This window comes from Crocodylus siamensis, chromosome 4 (genome assembly GCF_052110815.1).
Source record: "Crocodylus siamensis isolate JL-2025a chromosome 4, ASM5211081v1, whole genome shotgun sequence".
In the NCBI taxonomy this organism is placed as follows: Eukaryota; Metazoa; Chordata; order Crocodylia; family Crocodylidae; genus Crocodylus; species Crocodylus siamensis.
In genome coordinates this window covers 1,815,020-1,842,103 of record NC_143398.1, presented here as the reverse complement: position 1 = coordinate 1,842,103, position 27,084 = coordinate 1,815,020, and the positions used below count along the sequence as shown (strand labels likewise).

The 27,084-nt window shown below is 59.7% G+C and overlaps 1 protein-coding gene across 3 annotated transcripts in view; it reads left to right on the top strand.

The window, feature by feature from the left end:
- SBF1 (SET binding factor 1) overlaps positions 1-27,084 on the top strand; it is a 95,087-nt gene that overhangs the window by 21,934 nt on the left and 46,069 nt on the right. For all 3 annotated transcript variants that reach the window (XM_090041394.1, XM_090041396.1, XM_090041395.1), the window contains exons 2-4: positions 22,934-23,019; positions 26,623-26,760; positions 26,861-26,998. In XM_090041394.1, the coding sequence (XP_089897520.1) occupies positions 22,934-23,019; positions 26,623-26,760; positions 26,861-26,998 (362 nt within the window). The remainder of the gene's footprint in view (positions 1-22,933; positions 23,020-26,622; positions 26,761-26,860; positions 26,999-27,084) is intronic.

Below are 27,084 nucleotides of genomic sequence, written 5' to 3'. Positions count from 1 at the left end.
GAAAGCCGGGAGGGGGAAGACAAGCAAAGCAAACCCTGTTCCAGCATGAGTAAAGACCTGTTCCCCAGCAGAGTCGGCCGGCTTAGTTTGGCACGATGTGATGTGGCATGAACTAGAGCCTACGGTTGCTAGCGCAGTCCTGGGACCCTGATGCTGGAGGCTGACTTTTGTACTCTGTAGATCTGGGGGGAAGGCGGGTTGGATTTTAGCTGGCTCTGTGGTGGCTCAGTAGCACGTGGTACCTTTCCCAGCAGACACTTGCTCGCTGGCTGTCAGTGGAGCTGGTGCAGCGGTGGAAGCACCCGGTGAGCAGGGGGTCAGCGGCCTTTTCAGACTTGGCCATGCAGGTTGTCCATCTTTCCAAGGTAGCACGTGGCAGTGGGTCCCACTCTTTACTTGCTGGGGGCTGGGCTGGTTCCTGGGGTCAGCTGCCTTCATTGGAGTTGCAGCAGATAGGAGCTGTCTCGGTTCGTGGCTCAGCTCCTGCTGTTGGTGTTTGTCCCCTGCCCCTTTGTGGTGTTCGCCTGCACAGCAACACCCCCATGATGCCTTCCCCTGCCCCTTGCAGGAGGGCAGCCTCAGTCGCCTGGTTTGAGAGAAAAAAGGGAGAAGATTTCCGTACCATGGAAGCCCTGTTGCCGTGGGCAAGTGACCAGCTGGGTTCTGGGCGCTCCAGCACTGTGGGCCCTGCCACATCGGGATTGTATACGGCATGGACTGAGCCAAGCGCCCGCCTCTGCTCTCTCACCCCTGCCAGCTACCCTGAAGTTTGTCCTCCCAGCAGTGAGGGACTACGAGGCAGTGCTGCACCAGCCTTAGACCGGTTCCTTCCCAGCAGCAATGATTTGCTGCCTGTGTTGTCTCTCGGAGTAGAAAACATGGTCTGCTTAGTCTTGAAAGTGAGTGTGGGCTGGCTTTTGGGTTAGCTCCGAAGGTATGCAGCAGGAAGCTTGAACATTAGAGTCCCAGAGCCGTGGGGCTGGCAGGAGCTGCGGGGGTCACATCCAGTCCAACCCCCTGCTCAGCCCTGTCTGAACCACCCTATAAAAATCCATCATCTAATTCTTAGTAAAACTACCATCAGCCTTGACACAACACTAGAGATCACACCCCAGCCTGCCGCAGAGGAAGCAGGGGGACCACAGCAGCCAACCTTTCTATAAAAGGGTGTTAATATACTCAAAAGAGTCCAGGCTGAGGCTGTGCCCCCACTGCAGAGGAAGGCGCACCCGCCCCCCGTCTGGACCAGTCTGAGCAGGGGGGGAAATCTCTTCCTGCCCCATTGCAACATTGGGCTGAGCCTGAGCACGGGGGCAAGACCCTCCAGCCAGGCCCCTGTGGGGTTGGTGCCAGCAGGAGCATTGGCACAGCCCAGTCTCATCCCCAGCTGGGGCTGCAGCAGTACCCAGCACCCCTGGGGGAGGATTAATGCAGCCCTGTGTGCTTCTCTAGGGCCCGTGAGTGGGCAGCAGGTTTCTGTGTAGATTGATTTGAACGGTTTGAAGACTGTGGCATTGGAAGCTGTTCTGCCAAAGCCCTAGCGCTCGGCCTAGCTGTACAAGATGGGCAGTGGAAAATCAGTGCTTGCTCCTGAATGGAGGAGCCATGGCCTGGACTCGGGAGCCCTCTCTTAGCTGAGCAAGGAGGGCTTAGGGCTGTTTCTGCAGAGCTCCTATGCTGCAGCAGTGCTTACGTGTGAGGCAGGAAGTAAAGACGGGCCTGAAAACCCCAGCATTCACCTGGGGAAACTCAGCTGGGATTCCCTGTCCTCACCCCAGCCTTGGGGGAAGTGCCGTGGGGTTGTAACGATGTTGGTAATCAGGCCCCTTCTCTCCCTTCTCCCCTGCGGGGCAAGGTGGCAGGTCCCAGAGCAGTGCGGTTATCCTCTATAGAGACTGGATACCTTCTTCCTTGCAAGGTTCTGGGAACACCAAAATAGCACCAACCTCTCCCCACCCCCAGCCCAAACCACTAACTAGTGGTTAATGTAATTGGTCAGATCAGTGTCTGATGTCCTGTGGTGTCAGCGTCCTTGGTGCTGATCCAGATGCGGGGTAAAGCCACTTCCTGTCCTGAAGAGGTCACATGCTAAGAATTCCTGCCTTGAGGCCGGGGGCCCTGGGAAGTCCCCAGGGAGAAGTCGCTCTCGCTTTTGATCATGTTCTGTGGGCATGCTGGAAAGGCCGAGCTTTCGGGAGAGACATGAAGTGCGGGAGGAGGGTTTGGGGCGAGAGCTCATTTGTTCTGTGGCAGGGTAACATGGAAAACCTAAGGGCAGGTGTCTGGAGTGTGGAGGTAGCAAGACCTTGAGACTGGCTGGTGGGTAAGCACTAGCGACTGGCAGGGGTAGGCTGGAGGGGAGGAGGAGGCCGCAGTGGCGAGGGCATTTGCACAGTGCAAACGATCAGCAAAGCTTCTGTGCCCCATGGTGCTCCCGGCATGCCAGCACCCCCTGCCCAGCACTCCTTCTGGAGCCGGGGACCGTGCTAGCACCCCCTGCCTAGCTCTTCTGGAGCTGGGGACATCTCAGTACCCAAGCTGTGGGCAAGAGCTGCCATCACCAGCAGTCCTCTCGAGATGCAGGCTGTCGTTGTCACCGTGTCCTGCCACTCCAAGCACCAGAGCTCTTTCCTTGTGAGAGGGACCCACTCCCGCGCCACACTCATCTTGGCTGCTGTGTGATGCAGAATCAAACTGGGCAGGGGTCTGGGCTTTGTGCATCTTCAGCTGCTGGGGAGCTGCATACCCCTTGTCCATGGCAAGCAACATGGCACTGGGGTCACTGCTTGTGCCATGGCACAGCTCTGGCTGGATCCCTGGGCCGGGGCTGCAGCCTGCCTCCAGCCTGAGGAAGGTTTGGGAGCCAGCTCTGTTGCCAGGATGACTTTAAGTGGCTGTTCCTGTTTAGCCTCAGAGTAGCTGTTGGTGCTGTTCCAAGGCTGAAGTCGGAGGTGGGGCATTGTTCTTCCACTTCGCAAGCAGAAAGGGATCTTGGAGTCATTATTGACTCCAAGATAAACATGGGCCGACAATGCGAGGTCACGGTTGGCAGGGCTAACCGCACCTTGTCGTGCATCCACAGGTGCATCTCAAGCAGGGCAAAGGAGGTGATCCTCCCCCTCTATGCCACGCTGGTCAGGCCACAGCTGGAGTACTGCGTCCAGGTCTGTGCGCCCCATTTCAGGAGGGATGTGGACAACATGGAGAGGGTCCAGCGGAGGGCCAGCTGCATGATCCGGGGACTACAGGGCAAACCCTACAATGAGAGACTGCAGGACCTGAACCTGTTCAGCCTCCACAAGAGAAGGCTGAGGGGGGACCTGGTGACCGTCTAGGGGGGACCAGAGGGGTTTGAGGGAGACACTGTTTCCCCTAGTGCCCCCTGGCATGACAAGGAACAAAGGACACAAATTATTGGAGAGGAGGTTTAGATTAGACATCCGCAAGAACTACTTCACAGTTAGGGCAGCTAGAAGCTGCAACCAACTTCCTAGGGAAGTGGTGCTGGCTCCTACCCTGGGGGTCTTTAAGAAGAGGCTTGATGCCTACCTGGCTGGACTCATTTGAGTCCAGTCTTTTCTCCTGCCCAGGCGGGGGGTCGGACTTGAAGATCTGCGAGGTCCCTCCGATCCGACTTCTGTGATTCTATGATTCGCTTCTGAGCAGAGGTTCTGAGTGTTTCAGGCCATTCACCAAGCCCCTGCTCTTGCCAAGTATTGGCCATTGCCCCTCTCCAGGCAGCTCTTCTGGTCTCTAGGGGTGCCTGTGAGAGCCAGCAGTACCCCCCTGAAACTGGAGGTCATCCCCAGCCATTCCACCTTGGGCTGCAGTAATTCGGGCCTGCACTGGGCCTGCCCCTTCCAGTGGGAACCTGCAGCAGAGCTAAGCTGAGCCCCTGCCACTTCTTCCTTGGAGCCCTCCCCTGCCCAGGGTCTGTGAGCCGGCTGTTTGCATCATCCTCACAGCACCGTGCACGGGAGCAGCTCTGCAGCCAAGAGCTTGAAAGCATGAAATCGGATGGTGCCCAGACCCCTGCCCCCCCAGCTGCTCCTCAGCCACTTGCTGGGGGTTCTCTTGGAGAAGACCAGGTCACCCTGCTGTAGCCTTCATCGCAGTCTGGCGAGAGGCCCCAGGGAGGATCTGGCCCCAGTGCCATCCAGAATGGTCTGCAGGGTTTTCTGCTGCTTTCTGCAGTGACTCTGCCACACTCTCACCAGGAGGCTTTGCTGACCTATCCTCTGTGCAATGATTTGGGCCTGAAATCGGGTCCCATCAGCCTCAGCAGGCAGCAGTTCTCCTGCTTTGAGCCTTTGCTGGCAGGATGTCCCTGCCCAGAGCTCCCCTGCAGCAGTGCAGCCCTGCCCGTCACTGCCCAGTGCGTCTGTACCCCATGCCTCCGTGCTGCCCCGAAAGGACCCTCCCACGATGGAGGAGGGAGTTGGGGCATGGTTTCCCCACAACTGAGCCTGTCAAGGAAGGAAGCTGCTGGTGATGGAGGCTCAGCAAGGAGCCAGACCTCCCCTCCCCTACTCGCAGTACCAGCTGACAGGCATTCAGCGACTTGTGGGAGAGACGTCTGGTGTCCATCACTCGAGAGCTAAGAGGCTGCGTCTCCGTGCAGATGCCCGAGTCCCTCTGCCCCATGTGCAAGGGGCACAAGTACAGTGCTGAGCTGAAGACGTTGGGGAGCTGGACTCGGTGTGGATGAAGGTCCAGCCTGGTGCTGGGAGCGGTCTGAGTGCTGAGCCTCCACAACAGAGCATGGGCCTCACGGCTTCCCCACCAGGAGAAAGGCCTCCTGCTCCCAAATCCCCCCGGTCGTGCACCTGTCTCGCGCACCTCTAACCTGGGTCTTGGGAGGTGCCTGGCCCACCCCCACCTCTGAGCTGGTGGCGTCCGTGACTGGACAGCAGCTGACGTGGCTGGAGACGCTATAATCCCCTAATCTCCCTGGCACGGCTCTGCCCAGCTGGTGCACTGAGATCGTTGTGTGGGGCGGCGCTTATCAGGGTTGGCTGCTAATGACAAAAGGGATTAACAGTGGGGAGCTGCCTGCTGCTGCCCTGGCCTGGCACTGCTGACTTCCAGCGTGGGTGGGAAGCAGAGGAGTGTCTGTAGCCTCCCTGCCCTGGCACTTGAGGCTGGGACATGGCCAAGCCCAGCCCCCTGAGTGGGTGCATAGCAGGGTCTCCCTGCCGGTGCCCGTGGGGTAAGTGCTGGCCTGCCTCATCTGTACCTTCCCCAGGCCCTGTACAGATGCTCCTCTCTCTCCTGGGAAGGAGGCCAGCATCATCCCTGCTTTGCTGGGGAAACGGAGGCACTGAGTGAAGTGACTTGCCCCAGGCTGTTCGCAGTGGGAATAAAGCCCGTTAGTGGGGTTGGTTCTTCCTGGTCTCTGTGCTTGAATTCTGCTTTGAAGCTGGCGTGTCTGGTGCCCTGGCATGTCCCCTCCGGATGCACCGCATGATGTGCACAACACCTTTGCCTGGGGTTGCTGTTATGTTTTGGGGCAAGCACCGGCCATCTTCAAGAAGTGATTGGATAAGTGTTGGTCGGGGGCGATCCACTTCTGCTGTGCGAGGGGTATTTCCCAGGCTTCTGGACTTTACTGGTTGCTGCATTGGGCTGGGAAGGAATTTTTTCTTCTTGCTTTATGTTTCAAGGGCTTTATTCTGCTTTCCCCAGAGACACTGGTGCTGCCGCAGCCCAGGCTGGTGCTGGGGCTGGGCTGTGCCGATGCTTCTGCTGGCACCAGCCCCGCAGGGTCCTGGCTGGAGGGTCTTGCCCCTGCGCTCAGGCTTGGCCTCATGCTGCACTGGGGCAGGAAGGGATTTCGCCTTTGGTCAGACTGGTGTGCACTTGGGTGGGGGGGTTGCCTTCCTCTGCAGGGGAAAGGGGTTGGTCCTCCTGGTTCTCTCAAACTTGTTTTAACAACCTTTGCAGCAGCGGCACACGAGCCACCATGGTTGCCCTGTCTTCCCTGGGGCAGATCAGGGTGCTGTGTTTGGTGGTTGTCTGAGGTGACTAGTTTTAGGGCTAAAATCAGACAAGGACTCGGATGGGAATGTTTGTTTGGGGAGGACCCTGCCTCAGGCAGGGGGTTGGGCTAGATGTGACCTCTGGAGACAGATCCCTTCCAGCCCTGCTTTTCTCCAGTTCCTTGATGCCACGGGCTGGACCTTGAACGACAAGACACCTTAAGAGTCACCACGGTCCTCTTGCCTGAACTGGCGGCTGCGGGCAGCCCTGACCCTTGCTACAGAAACTTTTGCCCCGCTCTTGTTCCTGGAGAAAGCAGCCAGGCTCCTGTGAGCTCCAGGCATCTGCTTCCTGAAGGAACGAAGCTTCTGCTGCCTCCAGCACCGGTTTCAAAGGTCTGGGCAGGAGTGTGGCCGTGCTGGGCTCTGTCAGCCACTGCTGGAATCGTGCACAGTCCTGGGCCGTCGGCTCCCTGCAGTATCCACTCAGAGGCTGTGGCCCCTGGACAGCCATATGGAGCTGCCCGGACGGCTTGGACCTCGGCAGAGCTTGTCCCCCTAGGAGGAAAGCCCTGCAAGGGGAGCTTCCCGAGCACCAGGTGCAGGGGGCTGGGTGCTGCCTTCTTCTGCAAACCACTTGCACTTGGCTTCAGTTTGCATAAACTTTCACCTGCTGACAGCTGCTTCCACTTTTCCCAGCTTGCAGGGGCTTGGACTGCTGCATCAGCGGGGCACGGGCTAGCAGCTCTGGCGAGGTGCTAGAATCTGTCCTTGGAAATGAAGCGTGGGTTACACAGACAGGGCTGCTCCTAGCCCCATGGAAACCAAATGGCTCGAATGGACGTGACCTCCTGAAGCCCCTGCCAGGCCTGTCACTTCCTTCATTGTCCACCCCCAGGAGAGGGCAGGGTCACTCTGCCTGCCGTTGCTTTACACCTCCTGCTTCCCATCTGCCCCAGGTCTGGGGAAGTGCTGTGAGGCAGACAGTTGCTGCTGCTTGGGCTGCGAGCTGTCATGCCATTCCCCTGCTCCCTCCTGCAGCAAAGTCCTGGCTCTTTGCTCAGATAGTTTGGGATTTTCTGGTGGGGCTCCCCAGCTTGCTGCTGCCTGTATCCCCATGGCTGAGCAAGGGCTCATCTGTGTGAAAGACATGAAGGGGTGTCTGTTAACTATCGCACACAAGAGGAGAGACTTAAATGATAGGCCAGGGCAGTCTGGAGAGCACTGGAAGGAGGCTGTGTGGGCAGCTGGGGCCCCCGTCTTGAGTTGGGGATGCTGGAAGGAAAACGGGGCATTCCTGGGTTCAGGACCCCTGGAGGTGAAGCATGCTGCCTCTCAGCGCTCAGTGTCCTGGACAGGTGTGGCCAGGTGTTGGCACGCTACACCCCTCGCGGCCTGGCATACCGAGCACACAGGCAGCAGCAGAAACCCCATTAGCAGCTCAGCAGTGAGCCGTGGGCTGAGGCCCGGTGCTCCAAGGTGCTAACGTGCCCTCCAGCCTCAGAGCGGCTGAGGCTTCCCAGCCAGGTCCCCCAGCTACCCATGCTGCAGGGTTGGCTGCATGCCTAGCTCCCTGTTTCCTCGCCCCTTGGGAGCCTGCAGGTGTAAGTGTCCCTTCTCCTTCCCTTCCCTTTCCTTCCCCTCTCCCTGCCTGCCACTTGCTTTGTTCTGGGGTGGGAGGAAGCACCAGAGCTGAGCTGAGCTGAGGCTGGGGACAGCAGCAAGAGCAGGGAAGAGAATAGTTCCCCCCCTTCCTGCCCTGTCTGCCAGGAACAGGCTAGGAAAGGGGATCCCCTACCCACCCCCACTGTCAGCAGGAGCAGCTCTGATGCTTCCCCTACCCCAGCACAGTGGGGAAAACCACTGCGGCAGGTCCCGGAAGAGGAATGGAGGGGGATTTTCACCTCCTTAAGGAAATCCCCAGAGGCTCGCCTGGTGCACTGCAGTCCAAAAGCGGGGTGCAGCTGTGCCACTGCACCCCCTCTGCATCCACCCCTGGGAGCAGGGTCTCCTCTTCCTTGCAGGTCAGCATGGAGCCGCTTCTCTGTCCTGATCTGTGTGTGGGAAGCTCCCTGACGAGGGGATGGTTAGGGCTGACGTGAGCCACAATATCATGAACCCAAACCCTAACCCCACCTCGGTCCCCCCTGCGCTGAGCCCTGGCCTGCATTAGGTTTAGCAGGGATTTAACACAGTGTTTGCTGTTCGCTGACCTTTGAGGCCTGCCCCAGTGTTGGTCAGGGGCAGGATTGTCTGCTTCGAGCATGAGGTAGCTGCCAGCTCCAACTCTGGGGCATCACTTTCCCATGCCTCAGTTTCCTTCTCCATAAAGAAAGATGAATTCAGGCAGCTGGTTGGTGCTGTGCCCTGGGCTCCTGGCTGATGAGATGTGCTGCAGAGTACTTTCCTTCTTGCTCTTGTTGGTTCCAGTTTCCCATCTGCTGCATTCCCCTTGGCAGCCTTGCCCAGGCAGCTTCGCCTCTGAGCATGGGTTGCAGCTGGGTTCCCTGCACATCACCATTGCGCTCGGGAGGGCTTGTAAACAGGGCCGTGATCTCTCCCAGCTTGGGCTCTCCTGCCTTTGTCTGTGCTCTGACCTCTCGGCCTGCCTCATCCCTTTCCCTCTGCCTTGGTGCTGCATTCCCTGGAGCAGGCTGCCTGCGGCCCACCTACCGACGCTTGAACTCGAGCCGGGATTTTCCATGCGTTCCTACTTATTTATCCTACTGCAAAGCCGCCGTGACCGACCACGGTCCTTCTGACAAACTCCTTTGCTTTCCAAGGTGAAAAAGCAGCTGAAGAGTTTGTTGAGGCTCCAGGAGCTTAGCAAGTTCTGTAGCTTCTCGGTTTTGTGGAGAAGCAGCCTCTGGTTTCACTTCAACGGCGAGAAATTTATTCTGCTGTTAGTGGGAAGCGAGGAGGAACGTCCCAGTTCTCCATGCGCCTCGTGAGACCCGACAGGGAAGCTGTTGGCCTGTGTAGAAGCCCAGAGGGGGAAGAAAGGCTAGAGAGGCAGGCGGTGATGGAAAGGGAAGCGAGCCGTGGTGGCCTCGGTTGTCATCGCGATCGGCTCGGGGGCGGTTGGAGCGTACACCCTTCAGTGCCTGCTTTCCTGGAATCCCGAAACTCCGGGCACGTGGCAGCATGTTGGCCGCTCTTTCTAGACCGGTTTTGGCTTCTGGGCTTAGCAGCATGGAAAGTGCCAGGCGGAGGCTGCTCGTTCTGTCTTGTAAATGTGGTTCCCAGATGCAGGCAGTGGCTAGTGGTATAGACACCAGGGAAGCGGGGGACTCTCCAGCACTGGGGGGGTTCAAGGAGAGGGTGGATGGGCACTGGGCAGATGATCTAGGCATAGCAATGCCTGGGGGGATCTCCCAGGCTTCTGGGCTCTGCTGGTTGCTTCCCCCCTCCCTTTTTTTGCTCCATGTGTTGAGGGGTTTTCCCCTCCTCCAGAGGCGATGGTGTTGCTGCAGCCCGGGCTGGGGATGGGGCTGGGCTGTGCCAATGCTCCTGCTGGCACCAACCCCGCAGGGTCCTGGCTGGAGGGTCGTGCCCCTGCACTCAGGCAGGAAGGGACTGGTGTGCACTGGGTGGGGGGTGCCTTCCTTTGCAGCAGGGGCACGGCCTCAGCCTGGGCTCTCTGCAGCGCCCATGACCCCCCCAGCAGCAGCTGGACATTGGTGGCCGCATCCCCCCTGCTTCCCTGGGGGCAGGTGGGGGGGTGATGCCTGGGGCTGTCAGAGTTGATTTGTTTTATGAAGAGATTAGATGATGGGTTTGTCTGGGCTGGTTTGAATGGGACTGATCCTGCCTCTGGCAGGGGTTGGACTGGATGTGACCCCGCAGCTCCCTGCCAGCCCCACGGCTCTAGGACGATTCCCCACAGTGAGGCAGACAGGTGACTGGGCCCAGAGAGCCATTCGGCAGCGCTACAGCCTGTGCTGGCTGCCCTGGCGTCCTGGGGAGACATAGGGCAGCAGAGCGGCCACACGGCTCCAGAGCAGGCTCTGCGAGCGCTTTCTCCATGTGGCCGTGCCACGGACCTCCTGGACGTGCCATTAGAAGTCCGCTCTGCAGCTCCTGCACTCGAGGACCAGGAACGGCTGGCTCCAGGCACAGCCCAGATTCCTTCCCTCGTCTGCGCTCGGCTCTAACAAGGCAGGGGCGGCTCAGGGCACCCTGGTGGAGTCTGGTAGTGAGTGATGGATGCCAGGGTGCAGAAGCAGAGAGGAGCACCACCTCCAGCCAACCTCAGGCCTGGGCCCAGGGGGCCATGCAGCTCCATCAGGCCTCCCAGGACAGCTACAGAGACACCAGGCCCTGCACAGTGGGATATTGCCCGAGGCGCCGAGTCTGAGAACTCAAAACTGAGGCACCGGACGTTCAGAAAGAACAGCGATGTCTGAGCACCTGGAGTCAAGACCCTCGGGCCTGTCAAGTCCAGCATTCACCTGTCTGCCAGGGGAGCTGCAGTGCCTCGTGGCATCTGTCGTTAGGTGTTGTGCTGGTTTTCTTGGATCCCTGGCCAGGGTGCACACCCCAGCATGTACGGAGCAGAGACAGCTGTGCCAAGGCGTCCGGCTGAAATGCACCTCCCAGCCACTGGCCCTCTGGCCTGGGCTGTCCTGTCGCGCCCCGCTCTTCTCAGGCTGCGATGGGAGCTAGGCCCTCCACTCCTTTGGCCTCCGGCTGCCCGTGTGCAGCGCGGCCAGGAGGCACCTACAGGGCAGCAGGTGCCGTTTTTAGCCAGCGGGGGCGGCCCTGTAATTACCTCAGAGCTGGCGAGGTCCCCCGGGCAGAGAGCTGGAACACGGCAGCGGGTAAAAATAGAGCCGGTTCCTCCCCACGCGCGTGGCAGCTCCCCCGCACGCCCAGCTCCCTGTCTGTGGGGCCAAATGGTGCAGCATTTACCCTGGCACGGTGGGCTGCGATTCCTCCGGTGCTGCCGGAGAGGCCGACTGGATGGGCGCCCTGTCCTGCCTCCCGCGTGGAGCTGATGGGAGGCCTTGGAGGCTTCCAGGCACCTGCTCCTAGGTGCTGGCCCCAGCCCCTGGCTGAAGGGCACGGCACTGGGGACTCATGGTGGGCGGCGGGGAGAGCCGTGCAGTGTAACACAGGGGAGCAGACCTGGAGACCCCACATCCTGGCCATTAGTAGGTCTTGGATGTGGCAGGTGGGGTCTGGTTTCTCCATGCTGCCTCTGGAGGAGGTTTCCTTCATTGGCTCTGAATGTACTGCCCCTTGTTACAGCCACTTGGAGCCACAAGACATCTTCTGCGCTCCCCTCAGCCCTTGAACCCAGAGGGAGAGTCGTCCTGTGCGCTTAGCCTGCCGGGACCTTTGCCAGGGAGTCCCTGGCACTGAATGCTTGTAGGTGGCACGGTTCAAGGCAGGTGTCAGGCCTGCCTGAAGCCAGCAAAAGTTGCCTGGAGGTGGTTAGTGGCCTCCCAGACCACTGGGTCCAGCCAGACTCAAGCCTCGGGAGCAGGGAAGGGCAGAACCCAGCATGGGCAGTGCGGGGAGCCCTTGGTGCATGAAGCCAGGCAGTGGGCTGGTGCTGGGAGCCAGGTACCCACATACTAATGCCTGCACCTTGCTAATGCAGAACTGCAGCCATTGTGGGAGCTGCATTGAATGGGAGTCGCCTGCTCAGACAGACCCTGGCCTACCCTGCAGAGACAGCCCTGCCACTGCCTCCGACCCCCTGGCAGGGATCCCTCTAGCCCAGTGGCTTTCTTTACCCATTCCAGTGCCATTGCCGCACCCTTACTTCCTGCCTCGCCGCTGAATCCCTTCCTCCTGCAGCCCAGGCTGGGGATGAGGGCTGGGCTGTGCCAGTGTTGCTGCTGGGACTCAACCCCTCAGTGTCCTGTCTAGAGGGTCTTGCCCCTCTGCTCAGGGTCTGACTGATGTGGCATTGGGGGCCAGAAGGGATTTTCCCCCCTCATCAAACTGGTATGGGTTGGGGAGAAGGATTTCCTTCTTGTGTAGTGGGGGCACAGCCTCTGCCTGGGATCTCTTGAGCATATTTTAACCTTTGCAACAGCAGGATGTTGGCAGCCACGGGCCCCCCTGCTTTCCTTGTGGCAGGGTTGGGTGTGATGTCTGGTGCGTTGAGGCCCTTGTCCAATTCTGCTGAGAGGTCAGACATTGGGTTTGTCTGGGATGTTCCTGCCATGTGCACCCCACAGGGAAGGAGGAGGTGGAGGCCTGCAGAGCACCCCCAGATCTCATCACTGCTGCCACTCTGCAAGCTTCTCCACCAAATCCTCTCCATTCGGAGCAGCCACGCCAAGCCCAGCAAATGCAGTCGGAGCAGGAGCTGCAGCTGTTTCCAGCTCCCTCCAGTTCTGGGGTATGTACTGGCACTTGCCCTCTCCTCCCCACATTTTGGAGATCTGCATTGTGCTGGACTGGGGGCCATGGAGTTGGGCTGGGTGTCACCTACAGTCTGGAAACAGAAAGAAGGGTTGGGCTTGTAGGAGGCCAGTGCTCCTGCTGGCGCCCGTGACATCACACAGGTGAGCAGAGCAGGCCCTGCTGCACCTGAAGGGCAAATGCTTGTCGTGTCCCCCCTGCCCCATGCCTGAGAGGCCTCTCTTGCACCTCATCGTGGGCTGGGGTGATGGTGAGCATTCGCATTACAGTGTTTGTAGGGTGGAATCGCCAGGGTTTATTCTGTGTTGGTTGCAGCAGTACAGGCCCATGTCCCAGCCCTGCTCCCCCACCCTATTCCCCAACTCTGCACCACAAGAGATGGATGTCCTGAGATGTGCTGGTGGCCATGCCAGAGACCCTCCACCTCCGGCACACTCGTGTCCCATTCAGAGACAGGATTGCAGTCTTCTCGCTGCCCCTTATCTTCCCTCCCGCTTCTCGGTGCTGTGCTCCCTAGCTGGGAAGGTGCCAGCCTGTGCTGCTGCCGTGCCAGTGTCTGGGTAGGCCACGTGCCAGGCCTTATCTTTTGAAGACCTGTCCGGGCTGGAGTTACTGGCGCAGAGCAGCCAGGTGCGATTCCCAAGAGCACATGAAAGAAACCAGGGCCCCTTTGCCAGGTGTGATAACAGTCAGCCAACAGCTCAGCCTCAGGTTTCTGCTCCCACCATGGTGTGGCACAGCATCTTCCTGCTGGGCAGTGTAGCCCTTTGTCAGAAGGAGCAGATCTCTTATCTTCATGCTGTCCCCGAGGCTCCTGCTGCCGCTTCTCTCCGGGGCGCCCTGGAGAGGAAGCAGGTGCTTGGAGACCAGACCCCAGCCTGGGCTTGCCCCCGTTCCAGCACATGCTCTCAGGACTGGGGCCAGCGCCCCCAGGTTTGTCGCTCTCCTGCTGCACCCAGCCGAGCTCGGGGCTACCCACTTACTGAGGCTGCTGGAAAAGAGTTGGTTGGACTCTCTCCCTCTTCCCTCCCAAGGGGTAAAGGGCTGAAGTTGACCTGGGAGACAAGTTTTATACCTAGTCGAAGCTGGGTGGTGTGTGGATCTGTCGGGGAGCCCCTGCAGAGAAACAACACAACCCCAGCACCTGCCTGCACCCCCCAACCCAGCCAGGATGCAGCGAGACTCCTGTGCTGTGGCCGGGCCCTGCCCTGATGCTTAAGCTTCCTCTCAGGCTGTTTTGGAGGTGCGTTTAAGTGAGGATGGAGCTGAGCCCGAAGTGTTAATGGTGGTTTTCTGTTCCCAGAGCACTTCCTGGCACGTAAAGTGGCTAGCAGGTGGCAGGCCGCCCTGGCATCCCTCTTGCTTCTCCATCCTTCCCCTGTGCCAATAGCTCCCTGGGTCTGAGCACATCGGCCGTGAGACCACTCCCCACCGGACAAGCTCTTCCTAAAACAGGTTCAGCTGGAGCTTGCTAGGTGCCCATAGCCATGGGCTCCCTGGCTTGGCCTGAAGTTTTGGCTTGCAGGGGCCTTCTTTTTTTTCCGGCAATAGCTCCTGACCCATTTCCTGGGGGGCGGGTGGAAAGGTGCGGGGCAGCAGGTATCACCCACCTCTCTGCAGGGGCCCGGTGCCCTGCCAGGCTAGGATGAGCTCAGGTGTCTCGCTGACACATCCAGGTTTTAATTTGAGAGCACCTAAGAGCAGGTTTGAGCAGCTAATGACAGCCTTGGGGAGAGAGGGCATGGGGTGAAAATAGACTGCGAGGGGAACGAGACCGCCCTGTTCCTTGGAGACGCTCTTTAATTTTAGCTCTGCTATAAAAACCGTATCTCCTGTCAGTTCCTGAATCCCACATTCATCACCCAGCACCACCTTTTCCGGGGAGCGTGGCCTGCCAGTGGAGTTGCCTTGGGGCAAGGCAGTGGAGGAGCTGTGTCTGGTGCCGTCTGGGGCTGAGAATGACTGTCCCCTCCCATGCGGTGTGGAGGGGACCACTTGTCAGGACCAGCTGGTCTCAGCCTTTTTAGATTTAAGGCCCCTGCATCATACTGGAGGCAACTTCCATAGCTTTGTAAATGGAGCCATGTCATTTTACAAGCTAATTGATGTATTTGTTGGTTGCCTGCTCTCCCTCCATCCTGCTCCATGCATCAGGGGGTTTCAAGCCTCCCCCAGAGGTGCTGGGGGCTGGGGCTGGGCTGTGCTAGTGTTCCTGCCAGCACCAACCCCGCAGGGTCCTGGCTGGAGGGTCTTGCCCCTGTGCTCAGGCTCAGCCTCATGCTGCACTGGGGCAGGAAGGGATTTTCCCCCCTGATCACACTGGTGTACAATGAGGGGTTTTGCCTTTCTCTGCAGCAGAGTCATGGCCTTAGCCTGGGCTGTCAGCACCGCCCATGACGCCCCTGGCAGCAGCAGGACATTGGCGGCTGCGGACCCCCTGTATCCCAGGGGCAGGGATGGGGGCGATGCCCGGGGCTGTGTCAGGGGTGACTGTTGTGTGGCTCCGAGGTCAGACACAGGGTTTGTCTGCGCTGGTTTGGGCAGGGCTGATCCTGCCCTGGGGGTTGGACCGGATGTGAACCCACAGCTCCCTGCCAGCTCCATGGCTCTGGGACTCTGTGGTTTACCCGTGAGTCTCTTCCTCTACATCCTCCTTTGCAAGGAGTGCAGGAGGGCTGTCATCACTGCCGCCACGAACACCGGGCTCAGCTGTGCACCTTTGCGTGCATGAGGGGAGGGGGCTGTACGCGTCCCTCGGTAGCATGCAGCAGCCTGGATTGTCCCAGGGTGCCGGCCCAGCAGGGTGGGCGCTAGGTCCAGCGCGTGGCCAGGAAAGCAGGCTGTGCCAGGTGCCCAGCTTTGAAGCCCACGTCCCCTGCTTTGAAGCAGGCGACGGGCCCAGTGTTCCCAGTGCCTCCAGCCAGGGCGGGCAGCAGCTGGGCCAGTCCCAGCCCTCCGCGGCGCCGCACACACAGCCCTTTTGTTTGTGTCCCATAGAAAAGCCATTCTTGCTCTCCTCATCCATATGTAGCGAGGGAACAGGGCCCTCATTGTCCCCCAGCAGACACTTGTTGTGCTGTGCGGGTGCGGCCCCAGGCGTCCGGGCAGCTGTTGGGCAAGGCCACGGTGGGTTCGCCCTGTCCGCCAGGCGGTCGTGCAGAGCAGTGCTCAGCTGTCCCACGGGGCAGGGGCCGAGAGGCTTGAGGCCTGTAAAGGACATGCACAGCCAGGTTTATGGGCTCTTATCTCCTGACCCGTGGTCTTGGAGCTCCTCTGACACCTGTGGGGATGCCGCATTGATAGCTGCAGCCTGGCACCATCTCTGCAGCCAGTACTTTTCGCTTTGCTCCTGTTTCTAGATAGCAGCAGTCCCAAGACCCTCTACCTTCCCTAGACCCTGGTTCTCCTAACCCAGAGGCTGCCAAATGCTTGCAGGCCCCTTGCCGATGCCTGTGGCTGTAGCTATGGTAGCAAGATGCAGGCAGCAATCGTGGGCTTGGTTGCTTTTCTCTGGAAGCTAGCGCCAGCAGCTGTGCCAGACCTGGCTGACCTGGGGGAGTTTATCCCATTGCTCATAACTCAGTGGGCACCATGTCAGCAGGACATTGGTTTCAGTCTGTGAAACCTTTGCAGGTCCTGTGGGGTTGTGCAGCACTGCTGGAAGTGCTGCTAGCATCTCCCCTGGGACTGGCATAAACTGTGGCTGCAATTCCAGCTCGGCTAAAGGCAGCTGGAGGGGAGGCTGTTTGATCAGCTCCCAGGGCAGGTGGCTGGGGAGCCTGTCGCCAGCCTCCTGTTGGCCTGGAAGGATTGCACTGATGCAGATCCTCTCTTCCCCATCAGAGCACTGCCCCACTGGAAGTTCCTTGTGTCCTGACCTTTCCACCAGGATGGCCAAGGGGCTGCACTGGAGGGGCTCAGGCAGCTAAGCTCTCTCCAGTGTCAGGCAGGAGAGGTGAGGATGATAAGGGATTCCTGCAGCAGCTGGTCGCCAGGCACATCTGCAACTGCTGTGTGCCAGGGAGGAGAGGCAGCTCAAAGGGGCTGGGGGAGGTGGGGAAAAAAACTGGGCATGGGCTGGGACCACCAAACCCGTGATGGTCATGCAGTTTGCTGACACTTGGCACAGGTGGTGAACATGATGCCTCGGCACCTTGCAAGGCAGAGCGGGGGTCTGACTTCTTGGGGACTCCCCTCTGCCCTGGCATCACTCCACCTGTGCCCAGACCTCCCCTGCATGCCCTGAGGCAGGGCCTCCCCCTCTCTACCTGCCTCCAGGACTTCCTGGCAGAGCTCCTGGAATTTGGAGTCCAGCTTTGTACTGTGGCTGCATCTCCTGTGCCCAGCACTGAGCTCCCTGGGACTGGGGGGCTGGGTTTGATTCGGACCTGCGGTCTGGCACCGTTCGGTGGTCAACAGTCTGGCCCTTGAGTGTTGCCAGCAGTAGCCCTGCTGGTCCTGCCTGCCAGGACCTAGGAGGAGCATGGTGGGGGCACGTAGGCAGCCCTTGGCAGGATGGCTGGGCATCTCGCAGGTTGCCTCGGCTCTGAGCAGCGCGTAGGCAGGAGCTGCATCTCCCACGCCCTTGGCCAATGCTTTGGGTCGCATTGCAGGCAGGAACTGACAGGGATGGGGGGAGCTTCCTGCCTCTACTCTCTTGCTTTGGTCATGTGAGCCCCGAGCCAGGTGTCGAAGCGAATCCTGGCTTCGGCCCAGCCTTGATGAGCTGCAGCCAGAACGTGTTTCCTGCAACCCTGGAAAGCTGCGGAGTGCAGCGTGGGGCCTGCCAGCTGCCTGCTGGGCCTCCCTGTGTGTTTTGCCGTGCTCCCGGTCTCATGACAGGTGACCACAGTGGTGTGACAGAGCAGGACTGCTCCTTCCAGCCCTTTTGGATAGCTAGAGGCTGCCTTGGGCATGCGAGGTGATGTCCTTGCTTTCTGGAGGGCACCATGGAGCCAATGTGCTTCCACCAGGGAGGGACCTGGCCCACTACCCCCATCCCAGCACCTTGTGTGCGATAGCATGGTCCTCTCTGCAGTCCATGCTGCCCCCATCCCTGCTTCCTTGTGAAAGAGGCTTGTCCAGGCTCTGCCCCATCCTAGGGCAGCCTTGGCCTTGTCAGCAGCCCAACTGCATCAAATGGAGCAGGCTCTATGACTTGTTTCTGCAGCCGGTACAGCTGCCTGAGCATGCCTCACACCCACAGGCCCCATTGCAGACAAGCCTCTGGCCATCCTGGGCTTGCAAGTTACCTGGTGGGGGCATCCCAGGGCAAGTCCAGGGGGCTCTGCTGGGGCACTTGCTCCCCCTGCCCTGGGACTCCTGAAAAGTCTGGCACCACCAGCCTGGCTGTGGCAGCTGCATTTCTAGTCGGGCAGTGCTTGATGTCAGGGCTCTGTCACCAGCCTGCGATTCCTGCTAAACTCTTCACTCCACAGGCATTAACACCACTCTGCTTTGTAATGGCTTGATGTGCCACCAGTCCAGCTGGCCTTTCTTGTGCCATTGTGCTGTCTGCTCCTGGTAGCCCCTATGTCACAGCCCTGTAGATAGTTTTCAGCTCATCCCCAGGAAAAGAGATTTGTTTTTTGCTTCCATTTTCAACTGAAGCATCCAGCCCCAGGCCCCTGGCATTTCAGTAAAGCTTCGAGTTTATATTTAACTGGAGAAAAAGGTGTGTTGTGCTATATGGGATGATGCCCTTTGCCCTCTGCACCCCCCTTTTCCAAGTCCTACATCCACCCATGTAGTGAATTGCAGCAGGCAGGGTTTCACCTTCCTTGTCCAGAAGGTGGTTTATGAAGCTCCAGGCTCTTCCTGTGGCCGTGGGTCCGAGCTGTCAGGCAGTGCTTGGGAGCCTGCCCACTGGGGTTTCCCGCATCTTGCTTTCTGGTGCGTCTCTGTGAGCTGTCTGTTTTGCCCCAGCGGGTCTTGTGGAAGGAGGGTCCTGCACCCCGGCCCTCCCAGGCAGAGCAGGGAAGGCGCGTCCCGTTAGTTCTGCCCAGGTTTCATTTTCACGGGTGTTTCATATAACACCCAGCGGTGGATGTGCTCGGCAATAGGAGCGGAGCCACGTCATGGCTGTGGAGAGGCTGACTCATGGCCCTGCCTCAGCACGGCGTGCTGGCTGCAGCGTTCAGGTGCCTCAGGGGAATGAGGGTCCTGTTGTGCGGAAGGGGGCAGCTCCCTTCTTTTGCTCGACACACAGTCCTGTGCCTTTCCCAGCACTGCAGCAGCATCCTTCCCAGGGCTGATCAGGTCTTCCCCTGCTTGGAAAAGCAAAGCCAAAAATGAATTGTTGGTTGTAATTGTGTTGGTCTAAGGCGGGGTGGGCAAAATGCAGCCCGCAGGCCAGATGTGGCCCACCAGGCCATTCTGACTGGCCCACAGGGCCCCTAAAAAAAAATTTAAAAAAATTAATATTCATCTGCCTCTGGCTGTCTGTCATGTGGCCCTTGATGGCTTGCCAAAGCTCAGTAAGTGGCCCTCCCCCCAAAATAATTGCCCACTCCTGGTCTAAGACAGGCAGACAAGGATCTTTAAGTAAATGCGCTATCTTTTATTAGACCAACTAAGCAGTTGGAAAAATTGTGCTTTGCAAGTGGGGACAGATCACACTCGTGTGAAGAGGTGGAAGGAGGCTTGAGAAGGGGGCAGGTGGGGCGTGGAGATCTGGAGTGGTGCCCTCTGCCATTGCAGGCACCCAAGTCCACATCCCCCCATCATGAGTGCCCCAAGGTCCATGCTGCCGCAGGGAAGCTACCCCAGACCCTCCTCGCTCCGGAGACAGGAAGGCTTCTTTCCGCCTGCAGTTTTGGTAGTGGGGGATGGTGCCGGAGCCATGGTGGTCCAGGAAACATGCGAGTGCCAAGGACTTTCATCTAACCGACTGCCTGGTTCCCTTGCAGAAGCTGGTTTACAGCTCTTGCCCTCCCAGCCTATGCCGAGTTGCGGGCTGTTCACACCCACTTGTCCTGACTTGTGCGACTCAGCTCTCTTCCCAGCCTGTCTGCAGGCAGCAGTGGTGTCCAGTCAGACTTCATGCCAGGTGTTAGGGTCTCCTCTCCAAAGGTTGACTCCCAACCCTGATCTGAGTTCAGCTTCCCTGATGCAAGGTGGTGCAGTGCCCCAGACAAGCCCTTCCACGGCTTGGGGCAACGATGCTAATCCTGCCCCATCTCTGTGGGAGATGCTTGGCCTGGTGCACTGTAGGGCCCTGCTTGCCCTTTCCAAGCTGGGTGATGTCAGGAGCCTGGTCACCCTCCTCGGGTCTTCCTTACACGTGTTGTACGTATCATACAGGCATACCTGAGGCTAGGAGGGCCCTTGAAAATGGATGTGGCTCCTAACGTATGCAACCACTTGTGCTCTCATGGAGGCCAAGCCCACGTTGGCACGAACTCAGGTCGTGCTGAGCAGGGACCTAGAATCACCTCGCACTTCCTCGCCTGTGCAGCTTGGCAAGAGCAGCTTCCTGGATGCACATGCCATGGTCACGTGCGTCCCTGCCAATGCAGGAGAGAGCTCTGAAGGTCAATGCATTGACACAGCAGGGGATGGGGTCCTTTAAATATTGGGTTTGTTACGTGACGGCATGATCCGCAGAGGGGACAGAGGGAAGAGCGACATGGAATGGGGCATCGCTGGTTCCTTCCCCCCAACCCCTCTTTTTCCCCCAGGGGCAGCTTGTCCTTCCTGTTGAGCTTTGTCTTGGCCCTTTGGCCCATCATTGAGGGCCAACAGATGCTGCACCTGACTCTGGTTGATAGCAAGCCAGGTCCTCTTTCTTCCGACACGGACCAAGCCCTGAAGGAAACAAATGCAACCACGGATGGGTTGCAAGCAGGCCCCTCACGAGGGCCGGCCTGCGGCTGCTCCCAGAGCCGTGCCTGCTGCTACCGGCAGGTGATGCTCTGCACAGGGGAACATCAGGTTTCCAGCCCCTGGTTTCAAAGTCTCCCATGGGTAGCCCAGCCATATTGCCCATGCATATGTACAGAAAGCCCAGCCCCTTGCTGCAGCTGCTGGAGCCACCCTGTGCAGTCCAGCCCTCGTGTGCCGAGAGATGGTCTCTAGAGTGACAAACCCCTCGCTGGCATCCACCTGGGCAGGGCAGCAGGGAGGCAGTGGAACGGATACTCTCTGTGGCGCCCACGGCCCCCTGGCAGCAGCGCTGGTGGCCGAGGGCAGGGGCTGGGGCGATGCCCGGGGCTGTGACTGTCGTGTGGCTCCGAGGTCAGACACGGGGTTTATCTATCCGTGTTGGTGTGGATAGGGCTGATGCTGCCTCAGGCAGGGCTTGGACTAGATGTGATTTCTAGAGGTCCCGTCCAACCTCACTGCTGTATGATTCAGTGATCAGCTCAGAGGTGCAGGGCTGATTGGCTGTCAGTAGTTATCGGGGATGGCCGGTAGGAATGGGCCCCTCTCCACAACTCCCCCCTCCCCATGGGGGGAGGCTTTGTGCCAGGAGCCTGTTCCCCAGTTGCTGGTGGCCGGAGAAGCTGACACACATCTGCAGGGCAGAGGCTCCAGAGCCAGTGCCTGCAGCGGGTGAGGAAGCAGCCGAGCCTCGTGGCAGGCAGGCGGGGGGCACTGGCGCATGCACTCCCATCCTTGACCTCTGCATCCTCTTGGCTGAGCTGTGGGAAGGCCCCCAGCAGTGCCGGGACATAGCACCCTATTGGGACCATGCCAGGGGAAGCACATGCGACGCACGGGTGCCTGCAGTGGGAGTCATCTGCCCACATGAAGCCAGGTGCTATTTTCTTCCTTGCTCAGGCCTGACCTTTCCTTTTTGGTCCTGGAAGGCTATAAGTGGACTCTCTCCTGCTTTTCTGAGCTTCTAAATTCAGCTGTGGGCAGCCGGCGGTCAGTGGCGTGGTAGGAACAGGTCTGGATGCCCAGAATAGGCCTGCCGCGGTGAACATGTCGTGGGGCAGGGTTCCTCCCACCGCCCGGCCCCCCAGCCAGGCCAAAGTCAGCCAGCCCCAGGCCGGTAGAGATGGGGGGAGCCCAACCAGCTTTGTTTGTGTTTGCAAAGGCGAGGGCTGCCAGCACCAGACTGTTTTGACGGGACGCCGTGTGCCTGGGGTGCTGGAGTGGGGGAGGCTTTGTGAGCTGAAGGCTGAGCAAGGGGCACATTCCTCCGTGCAGAGCCGGGAGGCGTTAGCCAGCCGGACCCTGGTGCATCCTCAGGAGGGAGCTCGGGCTGCTGAAAGCATCCCGTTCACATAAGGGGTGTGTATCCTGCTCCCCTTCGGGTTAGGGGCGGCAGAGCCTCTTTGCAGCTGGAGGTGTCAGACCTGCAGTAGGGCTTCCTCAGGCTGGCAAGGCTGAGCCCCTGCAGTTACAGGCAGCCGTGCAAAATCCCTCATGTAAACATATCTAGCTCCCCCTTGCCTCCAGTTAAAGCCCTTCTGATTCCTCCCTGCAGTTGTGCATCATTGACTGAACTCCGCAGGGTCCTGGCTGGAGGGTCTTGCCCGCATGCTCAGGCTCAGCTCCACGCTGCAGTGGGGCAGGAAGGGATTTCCCCACCGCTCAGACTGGTCGCATTGGGGGTTTTGCCTTGCTCTGGAGCAGGGGGTATGGCCTTGGCCTGGGCTCTGCGGCACCCGTGTCCCCCTCCCGGCAACAGCAGGGCGTTGGCGGCTGTGGCCCCCCTGTATCCCAGGGGGAGGGGCGATGCACAGGGCTGTCGGGGCGACTGTATTGTGCGGCTCCAAGGTCAGACGCTGGGTTTGTTTGAGCTGGTTTGGACGGGGCTGATCGTGCCTCACGTAGGGATTGGATTAGTGGTGGCTTCTGCAGTCCCACAGCTCGAGGACTCTGACATTTCCAAAGCCTGTGCCCTAAGAAAGGGCTGCACCAGCCCTCACATCTGTGGCTTCCCCCATAAGAGAGGGCAGTATTCTTCCATTTCACAGACTGGGCAGATGGGGCCCATGGCAAGACTGCATCTGGGGCAGAGCTGAGGTCCATCGTGGGAGCTGTGATACTTGCTGCCGGGCCTCGTATGCTAGAACCCGGATGCTTTTTTTGATCCGTGATTTGGCTTTTGCTTGGGAGGCAATGGAAGTGTGATGATCCCCACAGAGCAAAAGCACAGGCGTCCTTCATATGTTCTCTCGTGCAGTTTCCAGCATGGATACAAGAGTCACGTGCTAGTTCGGGAGAGTCGGGCGCAGCCAGGCGGGCGCGTTCCCTCGGTCAGACACAGCCCACGGGCATGGCACAAACTGTAGACACTGCGAAGAGCCCAACTGCAAAGCACCGCATGGTAGTAACAGTAGCAGGGAAGATGGGGATCCATAGCCCAGGACATACGTGGCACAGTGCAGACTGACCCCTAGCTGGATGGTGCACACGTGTGGGTCTGTGCATGTACATTAAAACCTCCCAACCCAGGGCCAGCGCCGGGCGTAAGTGCACCGGGTTATCCACCTGCTCCATGTCTGTGCTCTGGGATTCCTCGTAGTCGCTGGCAGCCTTGGCAGCCGGCTGCATTGACAGCTGGATGGGGTGCTGGCTGCCTGCCTGCCTGCCTTCTAACACACTCCTTCCTCTTCCCGCAGGGAGCGGGGATGGCCAGGGACAGATTCTGCAGCGCTTCCCGGAGAAGGACTGGGAAGATAACCCCTTCCCACAGGGCATCGAGCTGGTGAGTGCGCCATCGGGCAGGACTGGGACACCGTGGGCACGTGAGCAGAGCCGGTCGCGGTTCTCTGCGTGCGGAGCTGCAGAGACCTGTCCCCATTCCTGGCATGTCAACGGGACCTTTGGCTCAGAGCCTGTGGGCCAGCCTCGTCAGGGCTAGAGCAGGGCAAACAGCAGCCTCTCCCCTTCCGCAGGGGTGGGCTCTGGGATTGCGAGTGGTGCAGCATGTTCTGGCCCTCGCAGCCAGCACGGGCTACGCCCAGCACTGAGTGCAGGGTGGCTGCTTTCCACGGCTTTCGCTGCCAGCCTGCCACATGCCTGTATAAATAGCCCTGGCTGGCTGCAGTCTTCTGGGGCCTTCCAATGTCAAAGCCTTTTGCAGCACTCAGTCCCTCTGGAGAGCTGGGCTGGTGGTGCCGGCTCTTCCCTCAGTGTTTGTTCTCGCTGCTGTGGGAGTTGGGGGTCTCTGCCCCACCCCCTGGGCACGTGGGCCTGCGCTAGGCAGTTTCCTGTGCCTGTAAAATTGCCAGGCTGCAGCCACCAAACAGCACGCCCCAGCTCCCTGGCTAGAGGGTCTTGCCCCACATCCCACTTAGGCTCAGACTGATGCTGCACTGGGGCAGGAAGGGATTTTCCCCCTGCTCAGACTGGTGCAGACTAGGGGGGGGATTTGCCTTCCCCTGCAGTGGGGGCACGGCCTCTGCCTGGGCTCTCTGGAGTACATGTTTAACACCCCTTGCGGTGGCAGGACGCTGCCAGCCCTGAGAAAGCATGAGGAAGGTGTGCCATGCCTGCCCGTTGGCACAGCCATGGTGTGTAGTGCTGCTGCATGCTCGGTCCCTTTCCTCCAGTCTCCTGCAGCGATACCTGCTGCCCGAGCGTGGTTGGCCTGTCACAGCCGGTCTGAGGAAGGGACTGGATTCCCCGGTGCCCCAGCCTTGTGTCTGCAAGAGTTAAGCATCTTGCTCAGCCCTGAGATTCCCAGCCAGCTCCTTGGTGTCTGGCTGGCCCCTTCCCCAAAGCCAGCTGTTGCTTCCCTTGCCTGTGACCTCAGGAGTTCGTTTCTCAGCTCCCCTGGTACAACAGCTCAGGGCTTAGGTTGAGGGATCAGGGACTCAGTAACCAGCCCATACTCTGCATGCTCAGTGTTTTCAGGGAGGCTGTCAGGTGCTTTGGTGGAGCAGCTGTTGATGTGCAGTGGGGACCCAGCCGCAACCTTCCCCCTTTGTCAGGGACCTCAGAGCCAGGCTTTGCCATCACTTGGTTCCTCTTGGGAGCAAAGGCAGCTCCATCCCTGGGAGACCACCCTGGCAAGGGGTGTCAGGCTGTGGTCAGTTCTGTAAGGGTGCATGCGGAGAAGCTGGCATTGGCTGAACCACTCAGGCTCCCCGTGCCCTGGTAGCTGTTGCCCCGCTGTGCTCTCAGCGCATGGACCATGCTCATCAGACTCAGGCCCAGCCCTGGGAGCTATCCCTCCGTTGCCCTGTCTGCTGTGGATGGGCAGAGGAATTGTTTGGGCACTGAAGGAACTCTCTGGCTGACACTTGTGTGTCCTCCTTATCGCGAGGGGTGCTGAGGACTCATGCCAAACCCTGTGACGCTGCACTGTTCCCCAGCCAAAAATCCATGGAATTTAAACAACCCCATTCCAACCCTGTCGGGATCAGGGGACGGCTGCGGCTTCCCGGGCGTCTCCAGCCCCAGCACACACCATGGGGAAGCAGCAGCGGGGGGCTGGGAAGCAGAGAAACCCATTCCAAGGCTTCGTGCAGTGCCTCAGGTCAACCCGCCTGGCCATGTGTAGGAGTGGCTCTTCCCAGGCCACACAGGACAGCAGTGCCAGGGACCACGGCACCGCTCTGCGCTGGCTCATGTGGAGCTGAGCCTGTTTGGGAACCAGTGTCTTCCCTCAGTCAAACTGCTGGCAGGGTGCTTGGCCTCAGCACCCAAATCCTGCCAACCCGGGCCCCAGCCATGCCTCAAGCCTGCGCTTCTGCAGCAGGAACCCAGTTGTATAACCCGGCTGCGGCTGGCCCTGGCTTCAGCATGACTCGAACCCCGTGCAGTGCGGATTTGTGTATATGGCTCCTCATTGCGCTATTGTTTAACAAAGTTTGCACACGGCAGGGCAATTTTCTGCCATTGTCTGTAGCACTGCTTGCCTGTGGGAGAGGCCAGAGACTGCTTGGCACAGAAGCAGAGAGCAGAGAGCTTGGCTTGTGGGGCAGCAGGTGGATGGGTGCATCCTCCTGAGTTTCCCACGGTTCAGGGCACTCCTGGGAGGGAACAGCTGGTCTCAGACACTCCCTGAGGCCACCGTGCTCTGCTCCGAGTGCCAGGGCTAGCCACAGGGGGAAGGGAGCAGCACACACCTCGCTCTGCCTTGGCATGGAGCTGGGGAGGGACTCGGGACCCAGCACCGTTCTTCAGGACCCAGGGATCCTGAGGCGGGAGGTAGCGCTTGGACCTGGTCTGGGTGATGCAGATGGTGTCTGGCTGGCTGGATTGGCCCTGCCTGCAACATAGACATGGGGCCCAGGAGATGTTTGCGCCACACTGTAAACTGTGTCCTGATTTCAGAGCTGAGCTCAGTGAGGAATGGGAGCTCTGCCCCTGGGCTGGATAACTGCTTGCACCTCCCACGGCCAGCTAAGCAAGAGCTGGCTCAAGTTGTGGGTGCAGGGCAGGGGGAAGGATAGCCTTGCTGCCCCTGGTACATGGCTCAGCAGGGTTGTCACCGCAGCTCATCATCCCAAGACCTGGTGCTCAGCAGGAGAGCAGGGCCCTGCTGCAGTCAGCAGTGGGCACCTTCCAGCTACAGAGGGGCAGAGAGGCAGGGCCATGGCCTGCAGGGAGCTTCAGATGGGATCTCTGCAACAGTCCAGCAGCTTCAGGGAGCCGGCATTTCGCCCTGGCTCTTCAGGCCCCTGTTGAGTCGGCTTCTCTCAGTCTCTGCCATCCCCCAGCCTCCGTCTCGAGGGCAGTCATGACTTCGGGGCCAGTCAAGCACAGAGCCTGGGGCTGCCGGAGTATTGATAGGGCGCCGCAGCGGTAGCTCAGGACAGGGCTCAGCAGATTGGAACAGAAAGCAGGAAAGCCCTCCGCCACCACTCCTGCTCCCACAAACTGGCTCAGCTTCAGCCCAGCCTCGGTGCGTGCAGCAGTAGCTCCACCTCCTGGACGTGGGGCTGCTGCTGCCAAGGCTCTGAGCTCACAGGGCCACGTGTTGTGCCCACTCTGGGACCTGCAGCTCTCTGAGAGCCTCGGCCTCTTCCTGGCATCCTCCTGAGAGAGCTGTACCACTCCGGGCCCCTGAGCTCTGTCCCTCTGAGGTGATGCTTGTGCACTGGGTGTTTTCTCTGTGTAGCAGGGCATGCCGGTCACGGCTTCTGTCTGCCCAGCCTGGTCACAGGGCTGGGCACTGCTGTACCCACCGCTGAGCTGGGCACTTCCTTGCCGGCTCCTGCCTGCTGCCTTGGCTCCTGGTGCGTGAGGGACTGGTCTCTGGGAGGGCTGGGTAATAAGGGAGGGGGTGGCTCAGCCTTCAACTGCTTCGGCTCCCCTCCGCTGGCCCCTTCTGACCTCAGCTCTCCCCTCCTGTCTGCAGTTTTGCCAACCAAGCGGCTGGCAGCTCTTCACCGAGCGGAACCCACCCAACTTCTTCGTGGCCGTGCTGACCGACATCAACTCGGAGAGGCACTACTGCGCCTGCTTCACCTTCTGGGAGGCTGTCGAGATCATCCAGGTAACGAGGGGTGAGCAGGACCCATTGGACAAGGTCCGGCGCCGTCCCGGGTGCCTAGCACAGCCAGGGGAGCCGGCGCCTGACCCACGTGTCTCCCCAGCCTCAGAGCCACAAGCGGAACAGCGAGGAAGAAGAGGAGGAGGAAATGGACTCGTCGTTGCCTGTCCAGCCCGTGCAGCTTTTTGCTCCAAAGAGCTTGGTGCTGGTATCGCGACTGGACCACACCGAAGTCTTCCGGGTAAGGGGCATGGCAGGGCCTGGCATCTCCAGGAAGCGACAGCTATCCCTGGCATGCTCTCTCCAACATGCTCCTAGCTTCTGCCT